Source organism: Xenopus tropicalis, chromosome 8, assembly GCF_000004195.4.
Source record: "Xenopus tropicalis strain Nigerian chromosome 8, UCB_Xtro_10.0, whole genome shotgun sequence".
In the NCBI taxonomy this organism is placed as follows: domain Eukaryota; kingdom Metazoa; phylum Chordata; class Amphibia; order Anura; family Pipidae; genus Xenopus; species Xenopus tropicalis.
Window position 1 is genome coordinate 113,684,360 of NC_030684.2, and position 22,937 is coordinate 113,707,296.

Genomic DNA, 22,937 nt, shown 5'->3' on the forward strand with positions numbered 1-22,937 from the left:
CCCTTACCATATCTAATGTTCCTTTGCCCATTCCTTTATCCGTGGCAATCCACTTATTAAATTGGCTTAAGTGTTCTCTGTAGACTTGGAACACACTTTAATATTCAGATCAGTGCGTGTTGGGTGGTGGAGAAGATTGAAAATATATATGTAGCGGCTGGGTGGGAAAATCTCTTACGTGCCCAAAGTTGCAGCTTACCAGTGGCTCCAATGTGTTTAGGTTCCCTTTTCCTGCCAGATTTGGGCAGAAAAAGAGAGATTTGTTTATAATGTACTTATCAAAATGGACTTCCATCCCTTAGACTTTTCATATTTAGGGCAATGATTGCCATTGCCCGTGATTCTATTATCAGAAACCAATAGCTTTAATTGAATGACAGGGTGACATGTTATATGCCTGTGAGTTCTAATTGAATTTGTGTACGTGTGTGTGTCTCTGTGTAACTGGGAGGCATATGCATATTTATAACCATTCTTTGACAGCCTTCCGTCTCCATGCTCTTACTGCATTGATCAATAGAAGGTGACACCAGTGAGTTGTTGTAAATGGAGAATTTGACTTAGAAAACTCACAGTATTTAAATAAAAATAAAATTTCTCAGAGTGAAAAAAATCTAACATGTTTCTGTGAATGAGGTGTAGTTACACTTTGACACTTTTACTTGTCTCCTGGGTCCATTAAGATGGGGTGTGAGAAATAAATATCTTGCGGTATACCAAGTTGCTCAATATAGGTGGATTTTAATGATGGCTTTGGGAGAATAAGTATGCTGGAATTGGTTACGGATTGCTTCCCGTTGTAGTCACTTGTGATCGCAACAGTTGTCATCAGAAGCCATGGTTAGGTTCAGCTTGAGTGGTATCCACCTCTGTGTGTCATACTTGTATCAGCTTGCATTGACTGCAGTTTAAAGATATCCATCATCCATTCATCCTTGTCACCTGTAAAGTGTATCTATTGTACAGCTCCTTTAGGAGCCAGTCTTTTCTATGCCATATGCAAAGCATTGTTTAGATTTGGTGTTTATATGCACTTAAGTGACCAGCCTCCTCTCTCACCTGCAGTTTACAAGCCCTGCGGAAAGAGAAGTCGAGGGACGCGGCTCGTTCTCGGCGGGGGAAGGAGAACTTTGAGTTTTACGAGCTGGCCAAACTTCTCCCGCTCCCTGCAGCCATCACCAGTCAACTTGACAAGGCATCCATCATCCGGCTGACCATCAGCTACCTGAAGATGAGAGACTTTGCCGGCCAGGGAGACCCGCCCTGGAACCTACGTATAGAAGGTCCTCCACCAAACACCTCTGTTAAAGGTATGGCATTGTTGAACTTGCACAGATATTTCACATACATTTTAGTATTTTTCAATAATTTAGGACAAGTATTTGATAGTTGGCTAAATATGATCTATACGCATATGTGTTGGGAAATGCATCCACCATGGCACACATGTGAATTAACTAATCAACAATATAGCTTTGCACCATCACTGCTAAAGTATCAGGCTCCGAAGTACTGTCTTGAAACCTTTCTATGCTTAGAGCCTAGAAGGATCCTCATTGCTCTTAGCCTCATACTCACAGTGACACTAAACTGTTCTTTGCTGGCGGGGAATACACAATAAAAATTCAGAGAGCTGTCAGCAATCATTCATTTAATCAGTCTGTGCGATGAGGTAAACAAAGATGGCAGATTAATGAGTCCGGTGTACTTGCTGACTGACAGCATGGCAAACATAGCCTGTCTCGGTTTAACCATTCCTCTCCCAGCCAACACAATTTGCACACTGTATAAGAGCTCATATAGCATCACAGGTCAGGAAAGAGAAACGAGGAATCATGCATACTCTTATTTGCCTCTCCAAGTTAATAAAATTGAACTGAAAATTAATATCTCACTTGACACAAATTAAAGTGTCTCTGGCTTGGGGCTTGTAGTCATTTGGCATACGGAATGTACACATCTCTTTCTAACCATCAATCCAAACCAACTACATCAGAAATGTATTAGGTTCTACACATAAAACACAAGTATAAAATGCAACCTTGGCTTATAAACATGCATAGGTTCTGTGGCAAAAAGTTACACAAACAGTGCAAAATTTATTTTTTTTAATCACCCTGTGCATCGCTTAAAGGGCATATAAACCCGAAAAAGAAACTTCCTTAAAGTGCCTTTTTAGTCACTTTAACAGCTTTAAACTCAGAACTTTTCTTTGTAGCCACTCAGTTGGCAGCCCATTGGTTTATTTATTTAGGCTAACTGAATATAAATAGCACTCTTTGACTCCCTGAGATATTAGGGGAAGGAGCTTCTTTCCTCTAATTCAAAACAGCTTTCACAAGCTGTGCATAGACAGGAAGATTAACTCATTGGCACATTTCAAATGTGTGGGTTTTTGCCTGACTTATTAACCATATGCTGTGCCAAATGAGGTTGATCTAATCAAGGCCCCAAAACCAACGATTGAATCACAATGGAAGCCCATGAAGCCCCATTAGAAGCACATCAATGTGCTAATAACATCCTAATCTGATGGGATTTTCTAACCTGCTTGTTAGATATATATCTTTATCGGGCCATGTAGTTGGGCAGCCTTCAAGAAGTCCCCATACATACCTTAGTTCCCTTCTTACTTGCAGTTGGGTCCTGTCAGTGATCTGATATGAGCCAAATCTGGGAAAACTTATGATAATATGTTATTCTGCTAATAAGGCTTCTCTTTAGGCTGGTTAGATCTCTGATAGACAGGGGCATGTCATAAACCAGAAGATGACCTGCAACTCCAGTCGTCTGTGGCTAAAAACATTAGGTGAGGGGGCACATTTACCATGCCTAACAGCATTTATTAGACCATCTGCAGATGCCTGACAAATATGACATGACATGCAGGGCATAAGAAGGAATCGTCAGCACTTCGGATTTGTTACTGTGTCCCTTGCTACTTACAGTTCTAAACATAGAGTCCGTTAGTCCCTGAAGGGTCACTGGTGAAAAAAAATAACTGAGCTCCACCAGCACTTTGTTAAATGCTCCCTAAAGTACATTCATAATAATGTAGATAAAAGTATATGTATAACAGGTAATAAACCTGGTAATACAACATAGGAATAAAAAGGTAACCGTTATCCATTTCTCTACATACATTACAGCTGCAATAATAAAGTAATTTTCATAGCTTTGTATCAACAGGGATAGGACTGCAAACGTTAAACAACTTGATTTACTTTCCACCTGAGGTGCTTGCAAAATATTAGTGCATCAGTTTACCTTTACCCACACTCCTAGGCATCTCCCACCCAAGTCTAACTAGAGCTACAGTTACAAGTATTAATTACAACTCTAGTCGGTGGCATAACTAGATGTTATTGGGCCCCACAGCAAATTTAATTTAAACATTGGTAAGTTGACCCATTCTACCAATATATTTTAAAACCCATTCTACCAATACATGTTAAAATTGTTACTGGGGCCCCCTGGAACTGTAGGGTCTGCTTTCTCTCTAGTTACGCCCCTGACCTTAGTTCCATATAATAGAGCACACCAGAACATAACCATGCTAACTTTGTTACTATTATCAGTGGTCCTAGACCAGTGGTTGCCCATTTTTTTTGGTTCAAGTCCCAATAGGATGAACAACCTTTGCCTAGGGCCCAACTTTCCTTGTAACAAGGTCACAGATATAAGGAAAGATTGGTATATTACACATTCAACAACATTTCCAAGAATTTTTAGGGGTGCAAACAAGTTTCCACCCCTTATCACACACTTATTGACTTTCAATCTGGAATTTCAGATGTATTTAGGAGAGGGAATAGGCACTCTACTTAAGTGGTCGTCAGACTGAGGCCCCCTGTCAAAGCTCAGGCTCAAGGGCCCACAGAGCAACAAATGTAGGTAGGAAGAATTGGAGATGCTAGGTATGACAGAAAATTATGGTGACATAAGAGTAAGATGGTAACACTTTATACAATGGCTGCCAACTTGGGAGCCTACTTTACAGTAATAATGAGGGTCTCCCACAACTACATACACAGAAATGGGTTGTGGGAGCACTCCAAGGCTAAATAAAGTATACAAATACAATGGAAGTGCGACTGAGCTGGCCAAATTAACTACAAGCATACAAAAAGAGAGGGGGATTGATCAATGCACATTCCCTGGTCCCCTGTTTCATAAGTAGATTATCTATGCTAGTGCATGTGTTAACAAAAACAGGAGTTTTTAGCTATAAAATTATGATCATAAGATTGGTAAGCCACCATACCATGTCAATAAACCCCGTATGGTGGTCCTGTCTATTTACCTCTGGTCATATTTTTCAAAGGCTGGCACTCCCATGCACTGTTGCCACTCTTGACCTGGGGGCTGGTTTGAGTCAGAGGGCTTAGTCACTCCCATGCCTTCAGCTTTTATAGAGAGAGATTGTCAGGACCACAGCTTGGTTCTACAGGCTTAATCCTCACCCGCTTGTGGCTTGTAAAGGAGAAGACTGCCCATTAACCAACACCCATTTTATTAAAGGCATAAGACCACCATTAAAGGGACGGGTGTGGGGGTGCTAACCCACATGGAAGTTTGGCCATTCTTCCTGCAGAATAACTCTGCTAAAATACATAGATACACAGAAAGGGATTGTGGGAGCACTCCAAGTGTGGTGTTGAGATGGGTGCTGAACTCTTCCTGTCCAACCACATGGAATCATTTCTGATGCCATGAAAAAGCTGGGGCCAAGGGATTCTTACCCATCACCATTATTCGTTTCTAACTAATATTAATTAAATACAAAATTCTACCTGGTTGATGTGGGGTCACTGACCCCGAAAAAAAAAATATATTGCTCCATGAGGCTACAATTTTATTGTTACATTTTATGAGTTATCTTTCTATCTGACCCTCTTTTATTTATCTTCCAGTCTGTCATTCAAACCACTGCCTGGTTGCTAGGATAAATTGGGCCAAACTGGAAAAAACAACAAAAATAAAAACATCAAGGCCTGTTGCAATTTGTGTACAATAATAATAGCTACATGATAGTATAAGTGGATTTAAAGGTTAACTACCGCTTTAAAGGAACAGTAACATTAAAAAATGAAAGAGCTTTAAAGTAATAAAAATATAATGCGCTGTTGCCCTGCACTGGTAAAACTGGTGTGTTTGCTACAGTAACACTACTATAATTTATATAATAAGCTGCTGTGTAGCCCCGGGGGCAGCCATTCAAGCTGGAAAAAAGGAGAAAAGGCACAGGTTACATGGCAGATAACAGATAAGTTCTGTAGAATACAATAGTGTTTTATCTGTTATCTGCTATGTGCCTGTGCCTTTTCTCATTTGAATGGCTGCCTCCATGGCTACATAACAGCTTATTTATATAAATTATAGTAGACTTTCTGAAGTAAACACACAACTTTTACCAGTGCTGGGCAGCAGCACATTACATTTTAGTTACTTTTATACACTTTCATTTTTTAGTGTTACTGTTCCTTTAAGCACTTGCCAATGCAAGGGTTAATTCCTTTCACTTTGCCTTGTAGGTCTGTACCAATAGGACCAGAGACTAAACTAAAACTGAACACAGAAAGATTTGGCCATTACCATTTTTTTATATGTTCAACATTCATCTACATTCTAGCAGGTACAGACCCCTGGGGCAGATTGAGACCAATTAATATTGTATTGCTGTATTGTAAAATGCATAAAACTGCACCACAGTCTGAAGGTCTGTAAGCTGAGCCTTAAATGTTTCTGCTAATTACACAATGATTTCTCACTATGTGCACCACCAACTCTAGCTCTCTTGACCCGTAAGGCCTACCAACAGGGCAGATTTATTGGTTATACTCCCATTATCACAGGGTGTTAATCAGCAGAGGATTTATGGCAATGCAGTAAATGCTCCACTGCTAATGAAATTCAACAAGAGTCATGTTATAATATTGGGTAAATGTGCACATGGACCATCTTTCCAACTAACTGGGCTTCATAAAAAGGGTCACAGTATTGTCAGATTTACCCGCTGATCCATGCTTAATGAACAATGATACCTGTGTTGGCCCGGGCTGTTTTTTTATATAGACAATAGACACCCAGGGTCTTGTGCCTAGGGTGGCAGCTTTAGGGGGGTGGACTTTGGGTTCCTTTTTTTTATTTATTTCCCCTATTCTCTAAATGGCATGTATGCGGACTGTAAAGAGCGAGCATGTATACATGTGCAGCACAGGATCCACACATGCTGGTATAATTTTTTCGAACACAAATGCAAAGCTCTAAAATGGATTCCAAATTTTGCATGGTTGGATGCCATTTAGAAGGATGATTTGCTCCCATGTAATATCCTGACAATATTGTGCCAGCATTTTTAATTAGTGTACAGGTTGCGGTGTTCGCTGGAGTTTGGGGGTAAATATTACATTGTTTGTATAAAAAAATGTAATTTGTATCTGTATTCTAGTATTTTGAGTTTTTCTAGTATCTTTGTCAATGCTGCAAGAAAACTGCAGGGCTCAATTTCTAGGAAAAAATAATAGGAAAAACTATAGACAAGTTTTGTATTAACCCAAAATCTTGTGTAAGTGCTGAATGGGGGACCTGATGCAATGCACAGGCAACACAATAATGGGTGGTGAGGAGGGAGGTAGAATGAGAGGAGTACAGTGACTTCTAGAAAGTGCTGATTAGAAAATGAAAGTAAATGCTTGCCCCGCCTCTATGCCTGAGAACTCAGATTTCTATATAACTGTAGTATAGATCTATCTATAATACAGTTATAACAGGCATTGATGTTTTAATAAAAAATACTCTAGGTTTGATGTTTAATTTGCAAAGGACTTTTATTAGACAGCTTTTTATGTATGAGCGACAGGTCCCCTTTAAACTGGCCCTTTAGGTGATTTATATTTTCCCAGTCGTGTCCAGCTGGCTGGAGTGGATTTCTGCCTTTTAGCCAGCCTTAAGGCCGGATGATGCTTCAGGGTGCAATATCTCCTGTGGGAAATCCTGTGTTCCGCAGGTGATAAAGAATCAAAATATACATGCCTACCTGTGTCCATTGGAATTGCCATGTGTAAAACACTTTACATGCTGCATTCCTCACATGGAAATGCCTCTACCTGTCTGTCATGGCCCTAAAGGGCTTTTTAGCAGCAGCTAATTAGAATGCCAGTAGTTAGGGGACATGACTATAGGTGGGCCACTTCTTGAACATCTTTAGACGAATAATCATCTGCTATTGTCAGTAACATTCAGATTTTGAAGTGAAAACGCACAAATTTCAGGTTTTTAGTGTCCCAAAGAACATGGACCAAGGCGTTTCTAAAAGGAGCTTGCTGCATGCTTCCAGTTATAACTGAGTTTGTTGTTGTTTACAGCCCATTGACTGGCTTGCTCCTTCTCTAGCTTCTGCAAAGCTTTTCTGCCACATTCCATTCTGCTGTGTCCCCATGTACATGTCTACCTTTGATCATTCACTCTGTGACTTTTCTGTGCTACTGAAAATGCAGACGTTTATTGACAGGGTCAGATCTGCCTGCTGAACTTGCCTGCCTTGATCGCTTCTTACACAGAATCTCGCTCACTTCAGCTCAAGATTTTTTGAGAAGTTCTAATGATTAGCCTCTCAAACATTGTGTGGTCCATACCACATTAAAATGTTTCTTGCAATTTTGCCCATTCTTCCATGCATGGTGCTCCCAAGAAGGCTTGTGCACCCAAGACAACTAATGTAAGAGACAACATCAAAGGGGGCAGGCTCCAAGTACCCGGTTCCGCTATCAAAAAGTTAAACAGTCAAGAGCCCAGCTACAGCGTACAAAATTCTATGCATTGCATTGGGCAATGGTGAGTCTCACACTGAGTGGCAAGTTTTTCAATACATCAGTACTTCACTTCCTACCCCTAGTTCTGACCCTCTTTTAACCCTGAGCTTCCAACACTATTTACTTACAGATTTGCTTAATAAGAAATAGGGGGTTAGAGAGCAGCTTTGCTGTAAAAATATTGAATTAAGAGGAAACTAGAGTGTTTAAGTAATACATTACAGAATTAAATTACAGAATTTTAATTCTGGGTGCAGAATTCAATTATCTGTTTTACGTCTACAGGCTTTGTGTAATGCCAGCCAATACTGGCCAATATAGGGGCTCATTTGGCTAAAATTCTTCTGCTGTTCAGTAGAAATACTGTAAACTGTAACATGAGTTGATACATAATTACATTTTTAAATGGTGACTGGAATCTGGGCATTATCTTCATCCTGCATCACTCCTGATTATAGTCATTTTCCCACAAGTCCCTATAAAGGTTCTCCCTCCTTTCAGAAAAACACACATTCCAGCCAAACTGCTGGCTATTCTCTATTGGTGCCTGATGGTTTGCCGTCATTAAAATACTAGAAAGAGTTAAACACAGTGGGCAACTCTTGGCATAACATCTTAGCCAACAAAGGCTGTTGCTGTTCTTTATCTCTACACCCCCCCCCCCCTCTTTATTTTATTTATTTTTTTTGCTTTCTAATCGTAGAGCAATTTCCACAGCTGTGGGCAAGAGACATTGCATTCCCGGGCCGGGCTGTAAGAAAAATTGAATGACAGCGAGCAAAACAGCAGTAATTATAAAACTAATTACTAAACGCTCATGATGCCCGCAGGCTTGTGCATAACTAAAATTAGAAAAAGAAATTGCTTTTGGCTTAGGAGGAGGAGGAGAGCTGTTTTGGTCGCTGCTCCTATAACACATCCGTTTTTCAAGTCAGGGTGGTGGGTTTAGCAGCATGGGGTTCAGATTCCTCCATAATAACGGCAAATGATTTCTCAGGTAGAAACACCAAATGTGGGGGCCAGAGAGCAAACGTGGCGGAACGCCCATTTAGCCTGTTAGCTCCCTGCATAATCTTACAAGATCTCTGACCTTCATTTATGTATGGGATAGCCATAGGTCATCTTCTGCATTTCCATAGTATATTGATTTCTACCACTCTTAGTGAAAGGTTATTCCATGAATCCACTACCCTGTATTTAAAAGGGTATTTTTGCCCACTGTTACCATGTGATGTTCATCAGTTTCCTACATAGTGTGACCTTTTTCTGAGCGGCCCTTTTTCTGTGTTCTGTTAAACTTCTCAAAGTATGTCAATATTTCTGTTCCATCACAAGCCAGGCCAAGGCCTGAACTCCAGCATACCAACCGCATAATGGAAATTGCCATTTTGTATTCTTGTTAGGTGTCTTATATCAGGAGTTTTTTTTAGGTTACTGCACGGTTGATTACAATGTACTAATTTCTAAGGACACTGTAATGGACCTTGCACCATATCTGCGGCTGTAATTAGCATACTTTTAATTAAGAGCTCTCCATGGAAAAATGTGTTCAATAACTAAGCCTAGTTTGTATTTGAGTCTCATCAGTGCTTTGTATGGCCAGTTGTCAAATGTGCATTCAGGAGAAATCTGTAGAGCTCCTAGTGGGGATGTGGGCAGAAATCCCTTGAAATCAGCCAAAACCAGAACTATACTTGACTTATATCTGTTGTTCTTCATGTATTTTCTCACCTGCCTCACACTGGAATTTACATAGAATCAATGGCAAAGTTGAGAACGGGCCTTAAGGCTAATTTATGAACAAAACCACAGTGCTAAAATAGATGCAAAGCTGATCAACGTTGGGGCTATTCAGCATTCTCCAATCAAGCTCTGTTGCAACTTCAATGAATGCCAGTGTGTCCCTTCAGCCTGCTTTTATGAATTACACACAAATGCACAATGTTTGGGGTATGCAGGCCCACTGGGACTACTTCAAGGGCTCCCCGTTGCTACCTCAAGGGTACCCCTCCTGGTGTCCACCTCCCATGCTGCACCTAACCATCCTTTGGTATTGAACCTCCCTGCCATCTTTTTACAGTCTGTATCTCTTTAGATCTGTTCAACCCAGTCACAACATCTGCTAGACATGCCTGTGCTTAGTGAGCCCATTTCCCAAAGACAAATGTATAGGCGTGGGACTTATTATTAACCCTTTATTCAGAAAACTCGGAAATAAAGCAATGCCTTTTCCATAGTGTGCTGTTCCTTCTCTGTACCTTGTTGTTGTTATCTAAACTAGGTACTTTTTCATCTTTAAATGTTGTTGTTTAAATGTTGTTAGAAGCCTTAAGATATGGTTCGATAAATTACAGAAAGTTCCCCCTTATCCAGAATAACTCAGGTCCCAAGCATTTTGAAAAATATATATTATACTTGTACTGTGTGTTTTCTTATCATACATCATGCATGTCTGGCTGTCCATTTACTAATTAAATCATTTATCTTACTTCCCATGCATAGTTTATAACTATGTACTCAACAACAACTGATTTTTGACACAAACAAGAGGGAAACGGAAGAGTTCCATCAGTAAAGGTGGCCATACACGTAACAATTTAGATCTTTTGTGCAAACAATAGTTGTTCCCACCCTCCACTGAAGTTCTGGGCTGAATCGTTAGATATGGAGCTAGAAACAATAGAAATTCTACCTCCACCTCAGGCGCCTTCAATGGTGCCCAATCAAAGTCTTTAAAGCTGGCCGGTTGACGAGTCGACTGAAATCTGCAGCCTTTTGTGATATCAGTTGCCTTTACGAGCAGCCATACACGCACTGAATATCGTACAATATTATTGGTGCATACATGGCCGGCTTAACCCCTAGTGGTACATGGCGGGACATTTATGTCTGTGTAGCCACCCGAATATAAGCACAGCTTGGCTAAATAGCAACTAGCTATGAAGCTTGTCCAACACACTGGTTCCAGGATAGAATACTTTACAAGATTCAGATAAAGATCTTTCAAGATACTTACAAACTGATGTTCTTAACAGAGAGAGAACTTTGGAAAGCAAGACGAAACAAATCAGCGCAACAAGCCAGACTAATCTGTCAAAAGGTGACTTCAAGTGTGAGTTTCAATAGAGCTTTAATTAGCAAGGTCCTGAGCATCTGTCAGGGCAGAATGAGAACCTATGAACAGTTTGCAGGTCACATAAGGATCACTCATTGTTTAAAGGCAAGCTCCTCTTTTGAATCAGTAGTAGATTCAATGTCAACCTCTTACAGGTATGGGACCTAATATTTGGAAACCCATTTTCCTGAAAGCTCTGAATTACTTTTTCTCTGTAATAAAAAGACAGTACCTTGTACTTGATCCTAACTAAGATATAATTAATCCTGATTGGAGGCAAAATGATCCTATTGGGTTTTATTAATGTTTAAATGATTTTTCTTTAGACTTAAGGTATGTCACTATCTGTATGTCACTTACTACATCCACCTCTCCCCATTTATATGTCTGCCTGTTTATCTAGAGGATCTATGCATCTTTATAATCCTTAGTAAAAATCAATTTTATTAAGCTGTTTGAATGACATAATATTAACCATTAGTTAATATCATAGACACAACACAATTCATAGATTTTGGGGGTTGGAATAACCAGATAAAGTTCTCCTAAACTCACTGCCAATTTAAATTGCCTGTATCATCTTTGAAAATGTAACGAATAAGCTGTAAGGTTTATTGGTAGATGTAAAGGCAACAATTTATAAATTATCGTAAATCCATTGTGAAGTGAGTCTCCCACACCAGTCTACAGCCTACTCACTTGTGCTATTTTCTCACTACTGCTATTTTCTGTTCCTTAAGGGCCGAGACACATGGGGGAGATTAGTCGCGCCTTGACAAATCTCCGTTGTCGCGGGCAACTAATCTCCCCGCAAAGTTGCCTTGAGAGGTATCTTCGGCGACTTCGGCAAATCTCGGCACTGTGTATGCCATCCCACCGGTGCGATGGCATTGCGGGGAGATTAGTTGCCCACGACAATGGAGATTTGTTGTGGCCCGACTACTAATCTCCCCGTGTGTCACGTACCTTAGCGGGGGAGAGGCCTGGGCCCCTTGAAGTGCCAGATTGGCTACTGTGGATACAGACTCTCATTCTCAGGGTAGCTGGTTTTTATGTTGCATGGGGTATGTGCGGGTGATTAGGAAAAGTCTATGGAAACATATAACACTAACCCTTTGTTCCCAATATTGCTTTTTTGCACCACTTTGGCATTGCCCACTTTGTGTTTTTAGCTAATATTTAGCCCAAAAAAATGAGCAAACCATAATGGGATCTTGCATTGTTAATCAGGTTAAATCATAAATGATAAAATTTGCTTTTTTTTAGACAAACTGAAAATGTGCTACAATTTTTTGCCTAATAACAGACTAAATATTTGGTGGGGTTGTCCTCTGGTTGACTATCTACATATCTGTATCTTCCTACACTATTCTTGGCTTTTGCTCTGCTGCTTTATTTTTATATCTTTCACCATCTATACATTGTGTGTAACTGTCCAGCCTTCAGCAGTGAATATTGATCAACTCTGAGTCTGCTGGTCAATCTATTGACCCATTCATTTTATTTCTTAAACATTAGGTCAGACCACTGCTGAAGCCTTTTACATGATTTGTTCTGTCTTTTAGATGACTATTTTGTATATATAAAGTAGTTTTGTCACGTACCTATGAAGCCTATTGTAGATTCTATAAAAGGGGTGTGAGGCTATGGCAGTTGCGCAGTATCCATGTATGGTAGACTGGGACTCTGCCATAGTAAAGCGTTTGGGGGGAGGGGGGCATAGATGCTGCCTCAGCTTCTTTCAGATGTAGACATAACATGATCATTTATCATTAGGAAGGCAGTATGCAAAGTGCAAAGAAGGGCGCTGTGCATAGACTTGCCATTTACAGTATGTGTGTATGGTAGATGAGGAATCTACCATAGTGAAGCCTTTGGGGAGAGTATAGTTGCTTCCTTGGTTTCTTTGCAAATGTAGACATAATAGGCATAATTTATCATTAAGAAGGCAGTGTGCAAAGTGCAAAAAAAGGTTGTTGCGTGCTAAGTATTTTGCACACTGCATTCCTTGATTAATAAATTGCCGCAGGTCTGCACTCCATACTGTTGCTGTGAATCAGCAGTGAAGAAAATGGGAAGCAACTGGTGGCATCTTCTAAGGTACAGATCTTTATTGCTAAAGGACTGTGGTTGCTGTGGGCTGGTAAAGATTCCCAAAACATAATAGGCTAATTTACAACTGCAAATGCATTGCGAAAAGTGTCATTTTACAATTTTTGATGGTAGTTGCCATATATTTTTACCCACAATGCAGAATTTTTTACCATGATTCCTTTGTCACTGCGGTCACTAGGGGGAGTTGCTCCTGATAGTTTCTCCCTATACTGGTGCAGAGGTGCTTTGACGATGGATGCAGGCCACTTCTTTTTTACACTGTAGTTCTCCTTTAAAACATATTTTCTTTTACATTTCTCTCCATTTACTTAAAATTACCCCCCACCACCATTTGAGCACCCAAAAGGGGTTAAATCTTGTGCTCCGCCCCCAATACTTGCTCATTTAGGCAGAAGAGCGATAGTCAGCTGATAAATATGTATATGGATTTCTTATTTACAGGCTGTGTAACAATTATGGTGTGTCACTTTCAGATCATGGGAGATATATGCCCTATAACTGTGGCGTCAATAAAGGAAATTAAGGAAAGCAAAAGATAAGCAGACAGACACTAGTATGGGACCTGTGTTACTTTATCTCTGTCATATCAAATGGTCTCCCCTCCAGCCTTTGGTTTATGAACTGTATCTTTATGGCAGGTATTACATACTTATTACGGTGATTGCAGTTTGCCTGACAATACAATTAGTTATATTAGCAATCAAGATTGGGAATCTCATTGCTACTTACTGTGGGGATTCAATTTATACTGCATAAAGTACAGGTTTAAAGACTTATTTTTCTCCTGGACCCAATAATCCTTGTAAAATTCAAACCCTATATGGGAAGAGTTTGGGGGAAAAGCACCAAGTACATCTCCATTTACTGTACAGTGGCTCTTTTTGGTAACCTAAACTTAGTGGTCCCTATTGCCAATATGTGCGGTATCTCAGGAATATATAGATTAAGTATAATGCAAATAGATAGGCCCCAAGTCTTATTGCAAGTCAACAGGTATATTAAACCTGCAGTGAAACTGGAACATGATAATATTTTATATAGAAGATATATATCTAAATTACTCTCTTCTTGTTTATTGGTATAATTTATGAAGATATAGACTTAGGGGGAAAAGCGTGTACCTGGAGGGCGACTGTATTTTTTTAAGTAAAAAAGATCTGTACATGTGGGTAAGAATTTTTTAAAGTTGTAGTGCTATGAAAAGGGACAAAAAAAGGTATACTGGAATTCAGTCAAATCTTTTATTATAGAGACAATGTAATGCTAGGATTACTGTGCCTACTCTCAGTGGAATAGGTAGCCCTTTCCCATGGTTGTGTAACAGTAAAACAGTTAATAAAGGGAAGACTAACACCCCCCCCCCCCCTCCCCAAGCAGGATCCGCAATGTTTTGTCAGTGGGAGGATTTCAGAGGCATGCATTACTGTGCTATAAATATTTCAGCACACAAAATAATATTTCTCCTTCCATCTCTTATACTTAAAGCATTGCTGAAGTATCAAAACAGCATTAGGCCTATCAGTGCTAACATATATTGCTGGATTCCTCTTTTAGTTAGATGCTTAATGTGTTTTCCAGCACATACTGTTGCTTCTGTGGAGGCTTCTTCAATATCAGTTGCTCAGTGCTTTCTTTATTGTTGGTAGAGGTCAGGCTAAAATACCCTAGAAGTATGAGAACTTTTGTGTTATTTTCTGCCAGAAATCTGGGGAGAAAGCTGTTTAAAAAAAAAATTGCGTACAAATTTGCACCTTGCACCATTTTAGCAAACATCTCTTATTATGCATGGATCCCAGTGCAAAATGTAAAAAAAGTATAGAGGTTTTTATAGGGTCCCCCACATACAGTAGCCTTCAGTCAATGGTGCAGCTCTATTATCCCCTTTAAGAAACTATTTAGTTATATGGCAGACCCCATGAAAACTCCTACCCGTTTTCTAAATCTATTTCCTTTATCACTGGAAACAAATAAACAAAAACACAAAACACTCCAATGAAGGCCCTAGTTCAAGCAACAAGTAAATAATTCTTATAGGATCCCAGCTGGTTGCAAATGATTGGGTATTGTTCCCACAAAAGAAAATTACTAATGAACAAAGAATAATTGTGCATCATAGATGGATGGTGATGTTTGTGTTTAGGAAGGGCAATTAAAGGTAGTTTCACCCTTAATGGGACTGCACTAGGCATATCAATAATGGAGAAGACCCTTGGAGTCCTTGTAATAAACTTTGCTGTAGCAAACAATGCCAGGCAGCAGCTGCAAGGGTCAACAAGGTTTTGAGCTGTATTAAAAGGGGCTTAGATTCATGGGAGAGGGTCTTCCTTCCTTCTACTGTACAAAGTACTGGTAAGTGCAGTTTTGGTGTCCAGTGCTCAAATGGAGTATTATTGAATTAGAGTCCAAAGAAGGGCAACTAAGCTGGGAAAGGGTATGGGAAGTCTCAGTTATATCTATGTTTACAATGGAGAAGAGGTGCTTAAAGAGGGATATGATCACTATGTAGAGCTGGGCGGTATGACCAAAAATTTATATCACGGTATTTTTCAAAATTATATCGGTGTCACGGTATTTGACGGTATTTTTTTTTTCCATGCATGATTAGGTGTTAACCCCATTTCCAAATAAATTAGAGAATAATAACTGCAGTATTAAAAATCAGAGTCAGGCAAACGAAGGATCGGCAACAGAAAGTCGTAAGGTAAATCAAGCAGGCTTAGTTTCCCAGGCAAGGCCACAGACAACATAGCACAGAAGGAGGCGTTTGATAGCTTTAAATACCCTCCATGCATGCGCAGAACCGGCTCCCTCAGCGAGTCGCGGACGTGCACGCTTTGACAACGGGCGGACAACGGGGTGTGCAAGACCGGGCCGCACGGGTGAGTACCCGGACACCCTGGTATGGCGGTATCTGAAAAATGAATATAGTTTTAAAAAAAAACACCGGTATTCGGTATTAAACGGTATATCGCCCAGCCCTATCACTATGTATACATATATAAGGGGATCATATAATAACCTCTCTAATGCTTTGAGCAGACACAAGGGCACCCATTCCAGTTAGAAGAAAGGAGGTTCCATCTAACTATTCGAAATTCCTGAATCAGTCGTACTGGCTGATACATTAGCAAGTGAGGGAATACAGTGTTATGGGAGATAGCTCTTAGTACAAGTTCATCCAGAGACTGGTCCGATTGCCATCTTGGAGTCAGAAAGGATTTTTTCCCCTTTGAAAAAATTGGAGAGGCTTCAGAAGGATTTTTTTGCTTTCCTCTGGATCAACTAGCTGAGCTGTTAGGTTCCACTAAGACATGAAAGGTTGAACCATATGGATGTGAGTCTTTTTTAAACCTAACTTACTTTGTAACTATGTCAGAATAAATGAAGGACTACATTCATGGCAGGAAAAATACAGTGCCAGTGTCATCCATACTACCACCTAAAGGCCTTGTAGGTTAAATGCAGGTAAAAGGGCACATGGCAGGAAGAATGAAGTGCTCAGGTACCCACCAAAAGACATTAGTCAAACCATCATTAAAATTTGCTCATGTTGTGCTTACAAGGAATGAGAGGTAAGGCTAGATAAATGGTAGAATTAGAAATCTTATAGTGTTTCAAGGCATGGTTCCCAAACATCTGGAATGGGGTGGTGTTTCAATCTAAGTAAATGTTTCTTTGTTAAAAGCATCTGTAGCCATTTTAATCCAGTTTGTGATTGCATAAAAATGCTGTTTACAGGAAAGAGCTTTTCAAAATACTTTTTCTTTAACTTGAATCTAGATAATTGTCATGATAAATAAGTAGCTAAAAATTTGCAAAATAATTTGATCTGCCCACAAATTGCACCATAGATCTAGCAAGCCACACTTGCATTTAATTGGAAAAAATATCCCCTTTAAAATGCATTAATGAATTTAGATTTGAATCAAATTAACATGCCCCTTATCTGTACATAGTGTTGAAAAAAGAACTAGAATTTAAACACATAGAAAATGAATATGCTCGTAACTGACTGCCTCACTAAAGATGATACCGTACCGTACAGGATAGTTTTTGGATTATCCAACCAACCTGAAACACTATATAATAGCAAAAGTCCACTCCTGGTAATGTTAAAATACAATTTTCTGGGTTTTTTTTCTTTTTTTTTTTTACCAGACAGCTAGGGCAGAGTGTACAATTGTACTAATAATGCCCCCTCACCCTAGGAGGGAGGGGTTTAGGGGTCATGAAGCACCTATTGTTTGGTATGGCATGGGAAGGGACTGTGGCTGTGGGATAGCAGGTATAGTTGGGAGAGATGATGCCTATAGTAGCAGTGGGGGGATAATAGCCTCTGGGAAGGGACTGTGGCTGTGGGATAGTAGGTATAGTAGGGAGAGATGGTGCCTATAGTAGCAGTGGGGGGATAATAGCCTCTGGGAAGGGACTGTGGCTGTGGGATAGCAGGTATAGTATGGAGAGATGGTGCCTATAGTAGCAGTGGGATAATAGCCTCTGGGAAGGGACTGTGGCTGTGGGATAGCAGGTATAGTATGGAGAGATGGTGCCTATAGTAGCAGTGGGATAAAAGCCTCTGGGAAGGGACTGGGGCTGTGGGATAGCAGGTATAGTTGGGAGAGATGATGCCTATAGTAGCAGTCGGGGGATAATAGCCTCTGGGAAGGGACTGGGGCTGTGGGATAGCAGGTATAGTAGGGAGAGATGGTGCCTATAGTAGCAGTGGGATAATAGCCTCTGGAAAGGGACTGTGGCTGTGGGATAGCAGGTATAGTATGGAGAGATGGTGTCTATAGTAGCAGTGGGATAATAGCCTCTGGGAAGGGACTGGGGCTGTGGGATAGCAGGTATAGTTGGGAGAGATGATGCCTATAGTAGCAGTGGGGGGATAATAGCCTCTGGGAAGGGACTGTGGCTGTGGGATGGCAGGTATAGTAGGGAGAGATGGTGCCCATAGTAGCAGTGGGGGGATAATAGCCTCTGGGAAGGGACTGTGGCTCTGGAATAGCAGGTATAGTTGGGAGAGATGGTGCCTATAGTAGCAGTGGGGGGATAATAGCCTCTGGGAAGGTACTGTGGCTGTGGGATAGCAGGTATAGTATGGAGAGATGGTGCCTATAGTAGCAGTGGGATAATAGCCTCTGGGAAGGGACTGTGGCTGTGGGATAGCAGGTATATTAGGGAGAGATGGTGCCTATAGTAGCAGTGGGATAATAGCCTCTGGGAAGGGACTGTGGCTGTGGGATAGCAGGTAAAGTAGGGAGAGATGGTGCCTATAGTAGCAGTGGGATAATAGCCTCTGGGAAGGGACTGTGGCTGTGGGATAGCAGGTATATTAGGGAGAGATGGTGCCTATAGTAGCAGTGGGATAATAGCCTCTGGGAAGGGACTGTGGCTGTGGGATAGCAGGTAAAGTAGGGAGAGATGGTGCCCATAGTAGCAGTGGGGATAATAGCCTCTGGGAAGGGACTGTGGCTGTGGGATAGCAGGTATAGTAGGGAGAGATGGTGCCCATAGTAGCAGTGGGGATAATAGCCTCTGGGAAGGGACTGGGGCTGTGGGATAGCAGGTATAGTAGGGAGAGATGGTGCCTATAGTAACAGTGGGATAATTGCCTCTGGGAAGGGACTGTGGCTGTGGGATAGCAGGTATAGTAGAGAAAGATAGTGCCTATAGTAGCAGTGGGGATAATAGCCTCTGGGAAGGGACTGGGGCTGTGGGATAGCAGTTATAGTAGGGAGAGATGGTGCCTATAGTAACAGTGGGATAATAGCCTCTGGGAAGGGACTGTGGCTGTGGGATAGCAGGTATAGTAGGGAGAGATGGTGCCTATAGTAGCAGTGGGGATAATAGCCTCTGGGAAGGGACTGGGGCTGTGGGATAGCAGGTATAGTAGGGAGGTATGTGCATAGATAGTAGCAGTGGAGATAAGAGCCTCTACTATACCTGCTATCCCAGAGCTGCAGCCTTTTCTGAGAGGCTGTTATAAACACTTTCTCACTTACTGTACCGTCTGTAGCACTGCCACAAAGCTATCCCTGTGGATATTGTACAGTTAATGGGTAAATATGTAGTACACTGTTCTTTCACACCCTATAGCTGCTGTTCTTTTGGACTCTAGTATGCACTGGGCCCAGGGAAGTTGCCCCTCCTGTAAAGACAGCGCTAGCTACTTGATGCATGAAATGAATGCTGTGTTGCCTTGTCCTCAGTAGTCCCTGGAATTTAAATTTAAGAATTGAGATTTTTATCTGAAAATGGCTTCCTGTTTAGTACGTTACCATGTCTGCAGACCTGCCTATGACATCTGAATTTTGATAGTTTGCACATTAGAGTTGCATTTTCTTTCCTATGGTTTTTTTTAAATTTTTTAATGAAAAATGACATTTTGCTGCTATAATTATTTGGGCAACATACATTTCTGTTGCAGTTTTACAGAGCTTTACCAGGTTTCAAAGTGATAACGCAACCTAAAGGACCATTTTTTGGAAAGTCTATTGTCATAAATTAAGAGGGCCTCTAGAGAGACACCTATGCACCTTGTAGTTTTCTTCACTTTTCTTTGTCTCTCAACACTGGCTTTTTGTAGCCCATGGCAGTGCATGAAGGGCACCCTGTGCCAGTCCATTCATCACTGAGTATCTCCAACCCATTCCGTGAGATTAAACATCATCTGCATTGTAGCAGTGCTAGTACGCAACCACTCATATTCTTCACTGACCTGTCTTACAATTTACACTTTATTTGTTCTTTTGTACATTATAGTATTACACATATTGTGCCCATAGCCTTTTACATGGCTTTCTAAAATTGGGGTGAGATTAAAAAAAAGCATATTAATGCAAACTGTCAAAAGAGAACTGGCCGACTCCAATAAGTTTGTTATACAAAGTAAAACATTTGGGCTTAAATGAGTATTGAATAAACATCTTTTACTATACATTTAGCAAAGGTTGTACCTAAATAAATCTTCGAAAAAGTGTTTTTACATGCAGCGATCACCATTCTTCTGCATTAAGGGGTATTTTTAGAGAATTTTTGATGCTGGTTTAGATCAGTGGATGGTCACATTTTCTGGGTATTTCACAAATGATTGTGCAAACTAGTGTTAAACCTTTTGTTAATGCATGGAGCTTAGGGCAGTGGTTCCCAAAATGTAAGAGCCCCCCATCTGGTGGGCCTGGAGCAGTGGCAGGGGGGCTGTTTAATGTCAGGTTAGGGTGATTTTTGAGAAGAAAACTTATTTGTTCTCCTGGCCTTAAGGTCAATATTTGAGGTGCAAAACATATCTACTTCTGCAGATATTCTTGAAATTATGACTGATATAACCAGTGTTTTCCCTGTCTGTGACCTTGCTGAGCTAGAGGGGCCCTAATCTAAGGATGTACCTGTAAGGGGGGGGGTTAAACAAAAAGAGGAGGGAAGCGTTGGTGCCCCAAACCTTTTTGGCACAGCAGCAACCTGTTGATGAAAATGCAACAGTATACATCAGATTATGCTTTTGTATAGACATGCACTTCTACCTACTTCTAACAGTTTCAGTTCTTAATATTACTGTGTTCCGTGTCATTTTAGCTGGCCAGGCTTGTAATATACAGGGTCTCCTAGAGCCCACTTAGGACCACCTGACACCATGGGCCTTTTTTCACAGTGATTCAGTTAGTGTCAAATGAATGTAGTGTTCGCCACTGTGGGAAGCCAAACCAATGTAAAGTGTATCAATACTATGCCATATATGCCTTTTTCTTTTCTGCCTAAATCATATAAAGCTGGGCTACAAAATGTCTGATTAGAGAAGAAGTGTAAGTAGACAGATATTATACTAAAAAAAGCCTTAGTATTGGAAACCTGTATATATTTTCAACCATATTGTCAGGCTGGCTCTATATATACTGTAAAACCCAAACCTTGTGTAAAAAATGATTTGAAATTCTTTAAAGCAACATTAATGATAAATCTATTTTTAAACCAATATTGAACCCCAGTGCTGCACTGATCAGCCTTGAACCAACGTAAAGGGAAGAGAAGGGAATGAGTGTGTTTGCTGACTGTGAGACCATATCTCTATCTTTCTCCCCATGAGCTGGGAATACGGGTCCCCTGTGAGCTTGCCGCTCTCGGTGTGTCTGACAGCAGCGGGCAGGGAGTGCGTCTGATCCACTCACTCACAGCCCAGAGAGGCAGTAATTGAAATCAGAGGCGGTGTGACGGAATGGCACGAGGGGCTTTGAAGTCTGCTTTCTCAGAGCGCAGCGGGAGCAGAAACGCGGTGAAGGACATTCACCATTACAAGCAATGTCCTTAATAATCTTGTTAGCCCAGGCTCTCCCTGTACGAGACAAATGGAACATTATTGGTTTATGGGTTGGAGTAAATAATTTAGTTTCCAATATTCCGACTGCTTTGACAGTAAATTAAAATGACATGAAAGGGGCTTGTTGAATAAAGAAAATATCCAATCAGATGTAATTGGCATGACTTAGGCAGGAGAAATGTATATTATAATTAAAGCGCGTTGTCTCGCAGCCCTTTGAGTTTGTATGAATTCAAATGTCAGAGAAAGAAAGAATTCTTTGATTTGGTGCAATTTCAACTTTTGTAGCAAGGTCTCACGTCTTCTGTTCTGAGACAGACACAGAAACGAGACAGAGCTTGTGATGTGATGGGGCGGAGGTGTGTGAGTTGTGTGTGTCGTTGAGGGAAACAGACAGTGCATCGTTCAAATGGTGGCAGATGCTCCTTCGTCTAAGGAGGGCAGCAAGGCAGCAAGTCTCGACTCGGGAACAAGTATGGTGCAAAAGCCACTAGATCAGCCATGCAGGGTGGTGCCGTCATGGCGGGGAGAGATAATAGAACTGTAATATTATGGTAGCGGGTGGTGATAAATGGTCGGAGTAGGAACCTTGAAGGGAAAAATGATGTGTACCTGTTTGTATTAATTCTAGTGGGCAATTTTTGGGAGGAGTTTTAGACTGAATTGACATTCGAAGAAGCATGGTTATGAATGTAACAGTTAACATTACAGTTCTTGGTAAAGTAACTAATCTTTACATTGCACATATACCATTTCCCATGCAATGTGATTATATTCTGACTACATTATATGGTTGTTTGATTGTGCAGGATGGGCGCCCCCAAGTGAATGATATGGCTAATCAAACTACGAAGCGATGGTGCTACAGTTGGCCGGCCAAAATAGAAAACTGTTCAAACTGATGACACAAACCTACATATGTGTGGGGAATTTGACAACCCAGAACTAAGCAGGCTGATTCTAACACATAACAATATTACTAGTCAGTTCTTGGGCAATAATAGGATCAGTGTCATTTGACCACCTGCACATTTGTTTAAGTTGGACCAATAAGAAGAGCTATCAAGGTGGCCACAACGTGGCGATTTCCAATCTTTCGTGAGAAAGATCGTACAATCGGCCACTAACCATTCAGGGCTGAAACGGCAGATAAGGAGGTAGAAACAATAGGATTTCTACCTCCTTCTCCCGATTCAGCTCTGAAGGCAGATTTTGATCCTGCGATATCGGTTGACTCACCGACTTGCCATACATGCACCGAATATCGTACTAAACAAGGTTTCATACGATATTATCGGTGCATGTATGGCCAGCCTCAGTCAGATAGCCTGAAAGTTGCCCAGTGTTCTGGCAGCTCTAGAGATTGTTTTGTGCCTACATAGACAATAAAGAACAAAACAAGTTTTGTCAATATAAGACCCCACCCAGTGTATTAAATTGCTAACTTGTTCCTCTGGCTCCTGGTTTGGAGATTATTTCAACTAAAAGCTGTGCCGCCATTTTACTAGTATTTCCCAAGGCTCCCTTGCACCTAGCTAGATGCACAGTATAATAAATCAGAAAAGTCTACAGGGATCAT

General features: G+C 40.8%; 1 protein-coding gene across 5 annotated transcripts in view; it reads left to right on the top strand.

The window, feature by feature from the left end:
- Positions 1 to 22,937, top strand: part of npas3 (neuronal PAS domain protein 3) — a 284,441-nt gene that overhangs the window by 135,493 nt on the left and 126,011 nt on the right. For all 5 annotated transcript variants that reach the window (XM_012968644.3, XM_012968649.3, XM_012968646.3 and 2 more), the window contains 1 exon segment: positions 1,066 to 1,310. In XM_012968644.3, the coding sequence (XP_012824098.2) occupies positions 1,066 to 1,310 (245 nt within the window).